Source organism: Tamandua tetradactyla, chromosome 8, assembly GCF_023851605.1.
Source record: "Tamandua tetradactyla isolate mTamTet1 chromosome 8, mTamTet1.pri, whole genome shotgun sequence".
Lineage (NCBI taxonomy): Eukaryota > Metazoa > Chordata > Mammalia > Pilosa > Myrmecophagidae > Tamandua > Tamandua tetradactyla.
The window spans coordinates 22,863,745-22,876,319 of record NC_135334.1 but is presented as its reverse complement, the minus strand read 5'-3'; the positions used below and the strand labels follow the sequence as shown (position 1 = coordinate 22,876,319).

At 55.2% G+C, this 12,575-nt stretch overlaps 1 protein-coding gene across 2 annotated transcripts; it reads right to left on the bottom strand.

Annotated features, from left to right (window-relative positions):
- Positions 1–206: 206 nt before the first annotated feature.
- Positions 207–7,631, bottom strand: FXYD2 (FXYD domain containing ion transport regulator 2). Of its 2 annotated transcripts, none has more exons than XM_077112786.1 (6): positions 7,435–7,631; positions 2,538–2,576; positions 2,293–2,367; positions 810–843; positions 643–673; positions 207–408 (listed from the first exon to the last, which is right to left on the bottom strand). In XM_077112786.1, the coding sequence occupies exons 1-5, from the start codon at positions 7,451–7,453 to the stop codon at positions 649–651; spliced, it is 192 nt and encodes a 63-aa protein (XP_076968901.1). In that variant the 5' UTR covers positions 7,454–7,631; the 3' UTR covers positions 207–408; positions 643–648. The 2 variants fall into 2 exon arrangements, with proteins under 2 accessions (XP_076968901.1, XP_076968900.1); XM_077112785.1 differs by lacking the exon at positions 7,435–7,631 and adding an exon at positions 4,721–4,802.
- Positions 7,632–12,575: the final 4,944 nt, after the last annotated feature.

Here is a 12,575-nt window from a genome sequence, read left to right as displayed (position 1 = left end):
ATCAAGCCGAGTCCTCTGTCCTGGGGGGCTCTCGTGAACTCAGGGGCGAGGAGGAGCCCACATGAGGACACTGGGCTCCTTGCTTTAACAGGCAAGTCATTGAAAGCCACAGGAGACAAGGCTGTCTGTGTGCTCCAACTTGGAGGAGAGGTCCCTGGTCCTTTCAGGAGGAAGGGAGGGAGGCAAGCAGGCAAGGGAAGCAGCCCTTTCTGAAGCAGACTTTATTATTAGAACGAGGGTGGCATGGGCAGGAGGACGTGAGGCCCACCCAGAGGTCCCTTTGAGCCTGGAGAATCCTTCAGCCCGAGGACTGGCCAGTGATGGGGGCCAAGGTCAAGGGGCTATTGGAGGCAGGTGCATCCTCAGCTTCCCCACCGGCCCTGGAGTGCTGGGTGGGCACAACCGATTCTGAAAAAACAAAGGCAGGCTCTGGGCTGTGAGCGTTGGGGCAGAGGAGGGAGTTTTGTTTTACTCTTGGCTCATCTGAACTTCGTCCCCTATCACACACTCCACGCCAGTCCCTTGGCCCTCAGTTAAGGACACGTGGTGCTGCCAGGTCAGCTGGCTGGAAGATGGCCAGGCCCGAGCTTTTGATTGTTTCTCTCCCGCCAACCTGTACACACCCTCACCTCTAAAACTCACCTATTGTTACAGCTCATCTTCGTTGACTTGCCTGGGAATGGGGGAAGGAGAAAACACAGGTTAGCGGTCAGTGGGGAGGATGCAGGTCTGGAGTTCCCTGAGGTTGGGGACCCCTCCTGGGCCTGCCCCCCACCCACCTCCATCAGTTACCCTAGACAGCCACTCACCGACGCTTATTGCCCCCACAGCGGAATCTTTTGCCTTAAAGTAAGAACAGGCAGTTAGTTTGCATCGGGCTCTTGTTTCCAGAGACCCCTCTGCTGCTTGAGCCCTTCCATTCTCTTCCCTCCCTCTCTCTCCCCACCACAATGTCCACCTAGCTGGGTGGCCACGTTGGACTGTTTCTGTCTTCACATGGAGCTCCACCATAAGCATGTAAAAGCGCACGTCAGTCAGTCAATCAACAAACATTTGCTCAGGACCTGTTACGTTGATGGCAGTGGACTGTGGGCATGTCGAGAGCTGCAGCTGGGTCTTGGCCATCATGATGCTCCCTGCCCAGGGCCCGGGACATAGTAGTTGCTCAATAAGCACTTGGCAAACGATGGCAGTAAGTACAAATTTAGACTAGATCCCTGCTTGGATCCAGCTGCCTCCCACATGTGTGTGTTCAACCACTCCAGCTGCTCCCAAGGAGCTGACAGCTGGATCGGGGATGCAGCCCAGCCTGCAGACCAAAGCATCGCAATGGAGTGACACTAATTCTCTGTGTGTTTGAACTGCAGGACACAGAGGTGTCTTTGCTACATAACTTGTTTTCTTTTCTCTGGTGATATTTCCGTGTATGTTTCTCCTAGTTGCTCCAAAACAAGTCAGCCAGCATTTATTAAGCACCTTCTGTGTGCCTACCGGGGCTGGGACTTTACAAGGACCCTTCCTTCCCCAGGAACACTGGATATCTACACTGAGTCATTCTCAAAGCACTTTCTTGGCTGCATGTCTTTGGGTGGCCTCACCCTGTGAGGTTGGTGGGATCAATCCTAACTGACGAACAAACTGAGGCTCAGGGAATTTAGGATCCAAGGCAAATTAACAGCGGAGCCCCAGGCCTCTGGCTCCCCAGCCCTGCTTGCTTTCCAGCAGCTGGGGGTTGGCAACACCTGGGTGTGGCTGAATTCGACTCTGCCTCTTATTGGCTATGGGACCTCAGGCAACACGCTGCACCTTCAGGGTGAGTCCGGATTTTCATCTGTAAAATGGTGACAGTCATGACCATCCCTGAGTTGCCGAGAGGATTAAATGGGCTAAGATATAGGAGAGTCCCCGGATGGTGCCCATAAAGGCGGGTTCCTTCCCTTTGTCTGGCCTTGCACCAGCGCTGGAGATTTCCACCCTCCTCCCCTAGACAGGAGCCGCTCCCCAGTCTCGGCAGCGCTTCCCGGGCCCACTAGGGGTTTTCTGAGGAAGAGGGACCCTTGGTCCGTGTGGTCCAAGAGCGAGTAGTGAGGGCCCCCAAGATGCCTGTCTCCAGCAGGGCGTACTTTCCCTTCTCCCATCCTCTGTGTTGGGCAGGGGAGGCCCCTCCTCCCTCCTGGGATCTGAGAAGGGGCTGAGGGGGCCCCTCCCCTAGGGGGCAGCATGTGCAGGAGCTCAGAAAAGCGGCGGGCCCTCCCCCAGCGCCCCCTCCACCTCAAGGCCCTCCCCACTCACTGAGGATGATGATGAGCCCCACGATGAAGGCCAGGCCCGCGAAGATCAGGCCCCCGTGGCGGACGGTCTCGTAGTCTCGGGAAGGAGAGATCAAGAGAGGAAGGGAGGGTCATCTCTCCTCGTCCCCTCCTTGCAGCCACCCGGAAGCAGGGCTGGGAGGGACTGGGAGCCAGCTGCCCTGCAGGGGGTGAGGGCAGGGCAGGGCAGGGCAGGAAGGGTGCGGGGGTGGGGTGGGGGGGTCTCACCATAGTGGAATGGGTCCCCGTTCCCGCCGGAGCTGCCACCTGCAGAGAGGGCAGAGCCAGTGAGGGCAGTCACAGAGGGTGGGCACAGGAACCTGTGGCCTCCCCGGCGTCCCCACCTCAAGCCCCTGCGAGGCCCAGGAAGACCTGCCAGGAGCGGCCCTGGGAAGAGTAGGCCAGGGATCCGCCCCAGACTGCCTCGGACACGGTCACCATGAGGCCGTTATGGGATCCAGTGACGGGGGCCGCTGGTGGCTCAGGGAGGGGCTCGCCTCTTTCCAGCTCCTTGCTTCGGACATAAGTCAGAAAGGCCCAGAAAAGGCAACTCTCATCAACCCTCCAGCAAACCTCTCTTCAGCTAGGTGTTTTGCAAATATTTGTGACATGAATGAATGAATAAAATACAATGTTATATGGGGGAAAAAAGCACACCTATTGGAAACTGTATACTTAACAGTCGTATCTTAATATTCTTTCATCAACAGTAACAAATGTGCCACACCAATGCTAGGGATCAAAGATGGGGGGGTGATGGGTACGGGATGTTTTAGGTTCCCTCTCTGTTTTTTGTTTTTTTTTTTTCCTGGAGTAATGAAAATGGTAGAAATTTGATTGTGCTGATGAATGCACAAATATGTGATGATACTGTAAGCCATTGATTGTATACTTCAGATGGATTGTGTGGTGTGCAAATATCTCTCTGCAACATTGCATTAAAAAAGAAAAAACTGGACTGTTAAAATCCATTGAACAGAAGGAGGAAACGGAGGTCCGGTTTGGAAATTTGTCCAGAGTCCCCAAAGGAAGCTGGAGACAGAACTGGGTCTTGAACCCGAGTTCTTAAAATCTTTCAACTCTCCTATGTTGCTGTCCCCCAGAGGAGGCAAATTTATTTAACAGACAATAATATGGCGCTTGCTATGTGCCAGGCTAATAGCGTTACAAAATATTAGCTCATTTAATCATCATAACAACCCTATGAGGCATTATTATTATTGAACACAGAGGCACAGAGGTTAAGTAACTCATTCTCAGTTACACAGCTGCGACGAGGCAGGGCTGGCACAGGAGCCCAGGCAGGGGTGGCGAAGAATCTAGGGGCTCCACCTCTTCGCTGCTCTGAGGTGGCAGGAGGGACAGAGACCTTTCACGGCAAAGTCATCCAGTCCTGCAGCTGAGCAGCTCAGCAGCCATCATCACCGCTCTGCCTTCGGGCCCTGTAAACTGAGGGCACTAACCTTGGGCAGCTGGGGTGGGGGTGGGGGTGGCTGCCTCGAGCCCTTCTGCCACGGCTTTCCTGCCCCATTTGAGCCCCTCTTGGCACTGGGGAAGGAACGTGCAAGTCAGCGCCCCCTAGGCTGTGCTGAACTGCGCCCCGGGGCCGTGGGAGTCCTTGGGCTGAGGGCTCTTCTGGCCCGTTGCTGACTCCCTAGACCTTCTCCCCAGGCGAGGAGGGGCCAGCACCTGGCCCTAGGAGGGGACCCGAAGCACTGGTCACTCAGGCAGGCCAGAGGCCAAGGGGAGGCCGGGGGAGCCCAGCCCCTGTGCTCATGCAGAAGGCCTTCATGCTCCCCGCGCCAGATCCGTTCAGGTCATGTTCAAGGTCAGCTGCAGAGTTAGTGGCTGAGCCAAGACCAGACCCGGGCTAGGGCTCTCCTACCCACACCAGCAAACCGCCTCTTCCCTGACCTGGGCTTGAGCCATTTGATGAGCTTCTCCCCACCCAAAGCCCTCACCTTCTCTAGATCTGGCTCAAGAAAACAGGGGGTCAGTAGATGCCATTGTCTTCCAGGCCTAAATCCCCCTTTCATAGGATGCCTGCTGAGAGTGTGTCCTGAACTTGAGACTCTGCCCAGCCTGACCCCCGTCCACTACCTGCTCTGAGTTCAGACAGTCCAGCAAGGTCACTGCACATCGGACAGAACAGGTGTGTCCCAGGAAGTTAAGGACAGAAGCCCGCCCCTCCCCCCATCAGCTTCCCCCTGGTGCCTGAAGTGCTGCCATTCAAGCCTATTTCTCTGGGGTTGAGGCAAGGTCCTTTCTAGAAAACGCAAATTTTCTTAGAAAAGAGTCTGGGTACTCTGGGAAGAGGGGCCCAGCTCACCTCTCCAAAAGTGATCCAAGCACAGCCTGCCCCCTATTTCACACACACACACGCGTGCGCACGCCCATGCACACACACTCACCATCATCTGTTGACAACCCTCCCATCTTCCCAGCAGCCTAGAATCGTCTCTGCTAACCTCTTCCTGTGGCCTCTGCTTCAGGGAGCATTTCTGACGGTGGCGTGGCTGGGGACGAGGTGGGGGCATTAAACATTAACAGTGCCAGGTAATATTTACCCTGGTCACAAGAAAAGTGCTGGTGAGAACAGAGGGGCCCCTGCTGAGTCTGATGGAGGCGTTCTGGGAGGCAGGGGCAGGGGGAGCTGGCAAAGTTTCCAAAGCCACCCAAAGGAAATTTCCAAAGTAAAGGGTGAGCGCAGGACGGCGGTTATGTCCTTCCACCAGTGGGGGCAGCAGGCGCGGGGGAGTGGAAGTGTCAAAGAATATTCAGTGTGTGCTATGCCTGGAAGCATTTGGGGGGCAATGCCAGGGCTCCTACTGAGTGCCCCAACCCTAGCAGCTGCCCCCTCACCCTCGCTGCAGATGCTGCTAAGGCGCTGATGTTTCTTACGGGGCCCTCAAGGCTCCGCGGTGTGGTTCCCAGATGCCTTTGCCCCTCACTTCCCACCAGGTCCTGGCTCACCCTGGGTCATCTCACTCATCCCTCGGGGCCGGGTCTGACAGCTCACACCTCAGTGAGGAGGGCCCCCATCACCCCTGACTACCCTCTCCTGCACTGGTGCCCCAGCACATCACTCCCACAACCATTACTTGTCCACTCCTTTCAGCCTCGGCCTTGCTGTCAGGCCATTTGCCTGCCCGTTTCCCACAGTGCTCTTAGACTGCTTAAAGAAGGGGCTGAGTCTCACTATAGGGACCCTACCTTGCTTTTATGGTTGGCAAGGCACTTTCCTAACCATCCCCTCACTGAGCCTTGGTTATTTCCCCATTTTACAGATGAGGCATGTGAGGCACAGAGATGTTGGCAAGGTGCCACAGCTAAGGAGAGGCGGGGCGGAGGCTGGGACTCGGACCTCCAGCTCCAGCAGTCCCGGGTTTTCCCCATGCCTCCCCAGCTGCCTCCCCACTCAGCTGTGCCCACCCCCGGCCCCAGAGTCCCCGGCACCGAATTCTCCGTGGTGCTATGTGATCCCTGAGGAGTTCTAACCAATCAGCTGGCCTCCAGAAGGGGCTGATGACCGGTGGTAGCCAAAAGAGCTGAGGCCGGTGGTCACTGTCCACCGAGGGGTTGTCACCCTTCCGAAGGAATGACTCCATCAGTGAATCTTCCTCAAGCAGCAGCAGGCGAGTCCACATTTGAATTCACATCCTGACCCCCCACTCAACCGCCTGGCCTCAGTCATTTAACCTGCCTGTGCCTCGGTGTCCTCATCTGTAAAGTGAGAATCGTACCTACCACATAGGGTTTGTGTAAGGAGTAAGTGAGATGGCACATGCAAAGAGCACAGTCATGCAAAGTCCACAGGGAGTGTGTGAGAAAGAGGAGGCGTCACCATTACTGTGCTGATGGGAGAGGCGACAGGCGCTACTTTTCGTTAAACACTAGTTGTTGGAGACAGGAAAGTCAGCCACGCTCCACTGAAAACGAGAACAGGGGTGAGATGGAAAAAGAGCGTGTCGAGGCCCCCCAGACTGAGCCGTGACACCCGTTCTGCTTTCAGAGCCTACTGATGTATATTCAGAAAAAATATTACAACGAGACTTCGTCTTTAGGAAGGGTTTACCGCATGCCAGCCCCTTTGCACGGTCCCATCCAATCCATGCTAGCTCCAGTTTACAGACACAGATGGCAGGCTGATGACTGCTCCCTGAACACGCCTGGGGTCGCAGGCAGTCCGTGACCCCCCTGGACAGACCAGGAAACCTGAGGGTGGGAGGCTAAGGGACTTGACCGAAGCACACAGTTAGCGCAAGGCCAGAGTAGAACGCCCAGGTCCTTTCCCTCACAGAGCTCCTGCCGCTCCCCACGCAGCAGACAGAGGTCCCCTTCCCCCCCCCCCCCCACCAACTGTCCTGCAGTCTTAGTGCATGTTTCCTGTGTGGGTAGGCACCGGGGTTCTTTCTGGTTAAGGAGGAATGTAAAAACAGGTGGGAAGTTGACTACTTCATACATAGGTGACAGAGGAAAGGTAAGTGATCAATAGATATGCTAGAGTGCGAGTGAGATAGGGAGATAGATGGCTAGATAGATATGAGATTAGATAGATAGATATAGATAGATAGATAGATAGATAGATAGATGACAGTCAGACAGACAGACAAGAGGGAAAAAAAGAGAAATAGAGAAAGCAAGCTGACAGCTACATTTTTTTAGCTCTGTATGTGAGGCAGTGTTGTAAGTACTTTACAAGAGTAATTCATTTAATCCTCAAAACAACTGCATGAGGTAAAGCACTATTATTCCCATTTTATAGGTGAAAAAAACTGAGACACAGTCTCTGTGTCTTTCTCAAGCTCAGGCAGCTAGAAAGTGACCAAGATTTGAAGCCGGCAATCTGGCCTCAGAGTTCCTGGAGATGGATGGCAGACAAGGCGGCTGCTGGACAAGTTGTCTTTGCAGCTCTTGCAGCTCAGAAATGTTCTGTGCCCACATCACAGCATGCCCAGGACTCCCTATTGAGATGGCCTTGTTTGGAAATCCTGCTTCTCCTCACTTCTGCTTTTCCCACGCTTTTGGAGAGCTAGTGGGTGCATGCAAAAGTGATGGAGGGGACACCAGTCTCCGAGCCTGAGGAGGGAGATGGGGTGGGAGGCCAGAGGACAGGGAGACTCACCCAGGTACCACCTGTCCATGGCAAGAGCTGCTGGCCGTGTCCGCGGATGGAAGAGAGCCGTGGAGTGCTGGTTGCCAAGGGCCTGACTGGTGAGAGTGGCTCTCACTCCCCACCTCGGCCGAGCCCACAATCAGGAAAAGACAAAGGCAGAGAGGTGGGGCTGACCAGGGAACCCTCAACTCATGCCTGCCTGCCAGAGCAGGTTGGCACAAGGGATCCACGTGAGAGCTGGGGGGTGGGAAGCTTTGACCTCTACCAGGCACCTGGAAGGGGAAGCTGCCAACCACAGAAAAGCAGATTGTGCCCCCACCTTGGTGCCCGCTCCCCCAGAGGCTCAATGCCACAGCTGGCACCCTCCAGGCAGCCCAGGGTCCCTACAAAAGTCACCTGGAGTCAGAGGGCCCTGGCCAGAGCTGGAGCCAGTAAGGGCAGAGCGCAGCTTGCCCACCAGCCCCCAGGCTTGACAGCAACTGAGGGGGACACTCGGAGCACGTGGTGGTCACCTGAGTCTCTATTCAGCTGTGCCTTTATTGTCCAGCCCCGGGCTGAGCTGGATGAATTTTGGTGGATCCCGATTGGGTCTTGGCCTTGATTTATTCCACCTCAAGACCCCAGTTCTATAGCTAGAGGTCCTCTGAGACTAGACAGAATCACAACAGCCCTGAGGAAGCTGCCCTAGGCGGGGCATGAATGCTTTTCAGGGCTGGGGCCTGGGGGCTTGGGGACTAGTCATAGCCTGTGTCGTTCTGGAAGCTGGGCAGAGGAATGGGGAGCAGCTGGGGGGCTGGGAGCAGGAGCTGGCATGGGGGCTATTCCCATGACAGCCTGTCCTTCCTGGTTGTGCTCACTTAAACCCTGGTGACTCACCACAAGCTGTGATGTCAGACCCACCCCTCCTCTCACCTCGGTGACCCCAGAGACACTTGCTGCCTAATGAGACCTCTGAGGACTGCTGGTTGTTGCCAGAGGAGAATTGCCGGAAGACAGCACTTCTTCTCGTCCCAGGTATGGGTAGCCTGACTTTCAACTGGAGCTGGGACAAACCACAGGCCCAGCAGAGCATCCCACCACACTAGCCTCTGACAGGCCTGGGAGCAAGGTGCTGGCAACAGTATCTATGGGGCTCACTCTGACCGCAGGATCTCCCTCTGGTTCATCATGGCCACCCTGGTGCAACCATCTCAATTATAACACTGAGCATGAGGGTCTGGGAGGTGCTAACTCTGGTCCCAGCCTCTGACCCTCATCTCTCAGCCACTCTGACAACTCGCCTCACTGTCTCTCTTTAGCCGCGCTTCCTGCTCTGAGGGGAGGACTAAGGATGCCACTGGGAGCCGCCTTGGGCTGGAAAACGCTCTGAAAATGGAGAACTGCAAGCCTCGAGGGGTCTAATCGGTGATGGGCAGAGATCAGTCCCAAGTCCAGAGCAGGCAGCCTCCACTCCTGGGTTCTCATTCCTTTCCCACCACCCCTCAAGGTAGGCGCAAACCTGCCCACTGGCCGAGCTGCTCACATCGGCCCTGTCTCAGTGTCCCCAAATGGAAACCTACAGCCTGGGGCAGCCCAGTGGAAAATTCCCCAAGCTGGGCCTTTTGAGAGGCTCATAAATCTCATGGCTAAGATGGGACTTTAAAGGTTACCTGGTCCAAACACATTATGGATGACCCAGAAAAGCGGAAACCTCAGTTCGAAGTCCACCCCCCCACCCCACCCCCACACACAAGCTCTGCTACCCCCGCAGAGCCTCACGCTCTGGAGGAAGGCATCACCATCTCAGATGGAGACCCTGTGTCACAGGCTGACTCACTGGAAAGGGCCTCCAAGATTATTCACTTTACCATTAGCTCCCTGCTCAGCACCCTTCCAGGCTCAGAGTACAAGCTAAGCCCTTTCTGTGTCCTCTAAGGCCCTTCTGAGTCTGGCCCCAGGAACCCCGCTGACCTTTTCTCTGGCTTCCCCCAATCTTCTCACTGCTCCAGCCACACTGGCCCTTCATCTCCAGGCACACTCCTGCCTCAGGACCTTTGCCCTGGCAATTCCCTCTTCCCCCAGAGAGCTTTTTGGTCAAACCCACACAGTCTACCATCCTTCCTTCAAAGATCCAATTCAGAAGATCCTTCTTGGCATCCCTGTCTAAAATGTTCACACCCACCCCTGGCAACTCCTCCCCAGCTTTGTTCTTTTTCTCTTTAGCATTTATTACCTAATATATTATGCAGTTGGCATCGCTTGTTTCTTGTCCCTCTCCCAATTAGAATTTAAGCTCCAGGAGAGCAAGGACGTTGTCTGCTTTGTTCATTCCTAGATCCAGAGAGGTGAAATTAATGCAGCCTTCTTTCTATGATGTCACCTGCCCTGCAATAGGTGACAAGAACTAGATTGCCCCCCATAGAAATACAGCAGGTGGTCAACCCTCCATCCCAATACCTGAGTCCTTCTCCAGTAGTTTCCCCTCACTCCTCCTGCGTTCCCACCCTGCCCCTCTCCTCTCCCCATTGCACCTTCACAAGACACGGGATTGTCTACACTTTCAAGTGAGATCCAAGCATTTAAGGGAGCAGAAGTCCCACCCTTCTCACCTCACTCACCCGAATCCTTCCGCCGCCTTCTCCCTTGTCCTCCCTGAGTGCATGAAGGGTAATCAGGTTCTGACTGACACTGGAACAAAGGAGTCCCTTTCTCCAAGATGGGCTGGTCCAGGTTCCTCAGATAGAAGCCCAGGAGAGCTTCTTTCCCCCATGCGTCTGCTTGCAGGGGCGTCTCTGCCTGAATCACTGCAATGCGCCGGGCTCGAATCCTCTGCATTCTGGCTCTTCAGCCATGACCCTGTGGCCCTGGGGAAGGTACCCTCTCTGGATCTCCTCCTCCCATCTGTAAAACGGGCTGATAGCACTTACCTTGCAGGGTCTTTGTAGAAATAGAGAGGATGTAGGTCTAGTGCTTGGTAAAAGGTCTTAATAAAGGCCAACTTTCTTATTACACACCCGAAGCTGGCCCCACGGGACACAAGGACACTCGCTGCCCCTGGCTCCATCCTGGGTCATCCTGGGTCAAGGTGATCTCTAAAGCAGGTGCTGCGGACAGCACCCCCTCCCTAATCCTCCAGGGTGCTTTCTGCTAGCCCACCACCCTCACACCATGTCCTGCCCTCCTTTCCTCCCCATACAAACTCAAAAGGCATGGTGGCATCCCTGCTGCTGGCTGGCCCCAGGTCTGGTTCTCCCAGTCTTTCCAGGATCGTGGGAGGGCTGCTGTGCTGTCTAAGAAAGGCGATTCGTCTGGCCAACACTCCCCTAGTCCCAGTCCTTCGCCTCGCTGTGCCAAGCTAGAGCCAAAGATGGACATCCAGCCCCACTCTCCTGTTGTCCCCAAGACCCAGAGCTCAAGGAGATTTAGGGGAGATGGTGAGGGAACCTGAGCTGGGACCAAGGTCAGAACTCCTGGGCCCCTCTGTCAGCACCTTTACACCCCATGGGACAGTGCCCCTGTCACCTTGCCTCCTTGCCCTCTCTCCTCAAAGTGGCCTCCTTTTGTCCCCGACTGTTAAGGGTCAGGGCTGCAGTCTAGCAGTCAGCGTTGGGGCTGAAGGGTGGAGAGGTAGAGGGCCTGGGAGTCCAACTGCAGTTTATCTCTGCTGTGCTCAAAGGCTGGCAAGAGAACAAGACTCTCCAGATCCACCTCTCCTGGGTTTTGAGGGGGCTGCCTGCAGGTCCCCAAAGCAATTCCTCCTAGAAATCCCTGAAAGCCCCCAAACCCAGCTCCAAAGGCCTTTGGTTGTATGGTGCACGGTCCCCCGGCAGGGACGGCACCAGCTCCCGACCCGCGCCGCCCAGAGGTCCTGCACCCAAGGAGTGCTGGCTCCAGTCTCCTGCTGTGGCCGCAGCCGCCGGGGTCACTGGGGTCTTATAAGGCGGGGCTGGGAGGAGGTGGGCCCTGCAGGGCCCATAGTTTTCTTAAGTGTTGATTTCAAGATGGCTGGAGCAGTGGGACGCACAGTTCCCGAGTGCTGGCAAAGGGCAATGTGCTCTCAGCAGCAAGGTCACTGAGTCCCTGAGCAGAAGGAGTTGGTGACAAGGGCAAACCCATTTGACCCGCCTCTCCCACAGTGAATACCCTGGAGAGAAATAAATGCATTCTTGACTTGTCTCAGAATGCACAGGAGAGCTTGCACTAGAACAGGGGCCCTTTCCGCCCTTCTCCTCGCAGTAGCCACATTCCTCCTGGCCTCTGAAACTCAGGTCGAAGCACCTCCCCTCTGGGAAGACACCCCCACCCCGACCCCGCCCCAAGCCAGCCCACCCTTTGCTGCTGGTTCCTTTCCTCCAGCCCCTTCTGGATTCCGCAGATGTCGCTCAGAGGCTCACCGGTGGCTTTACAACCGTGCTTTCCTAGCCTCCGTGAGTCTCATGAAATCTGTTAAACGTTTATGTCCTCACCAGCATAAATGTTGTGACATGTCAACGAGCTCTTGCCTCCCTCCCTGCTTTGCTCCTCACAACAACTCAGTGAGGCAGGTTTTGTGATACCCATTTTACAGAGGAGGAAGCTGCAGGTGGACGACTTCCCAAGGTGACACAGGTGCTATGGGAACAAATCAGACTTGACCCAGTTCTTACAGACAGAAGGAAAATCCTGCTGTCACCGATATAGGAGATGGGGAAATGGAGAGTCATAGAAATATTAATCCCATAATGCTTGTGTGTTGAATTTCACAGTGTTTTCATGTCCTCTGTATCAGCCCACTGTAACAGAGAGACCTTGACGGACCCATCTTACAACTGAGGAAACTGAGGCTTAAGTGACTTTTCCAAGGTTACACAGCTAGCAAGAGGTCCCGTTATCCTAGGACTCAGGAAATCATATTCCTAGTTCTTTCTGTTTGGGAACTTGTAACAAAAAACAGTGGTCAGGGAGGACTTCAGTTTGCAGAAAAGGAAACTGATGGAGATGCTGGGATCTGCTCAAGGTCACAGGGCTAGAGAAGAGGGAAGCACAAGGAGATGCCCGAACTCTTACTCACCAGGCTGCCTGCAAGCCTGGCTCTGAGGCAGGAACCACCCTGTGGACAGTGCAGGGACCACTCCCCAGCAGCCCCTATGTCCCTAAGTCTCAGGGCACAGCATCACCTGCCTTGGCAAGCT

What these genes read in the sequence shown, in the direction of transcription:
- FXYD2 (XM_077112785.1), bottom strand. Translation starts at nt 4,745, where the DNA reads ATGGGAGGGTTGTCAACAGATGATG. An exon ending in AGGGTTGTCAACAGATGATG is followed by an intron (nt 2,577 to 4,720) that starts GTGAGTGTGTGT and finishes CCCTCTCTGCAG; the next exon opens with GTGGCAGCTCCGGCGGGAAC. An exon ending in CGGGGACCCATTCCACTATG is followed by an intron (nt 2,368 to 2,537) that starts GTGAGACCCCCC and finishes CTCCTTCCCGAG; the next exon opens with ACTACGAGACCGTCCGCCAC.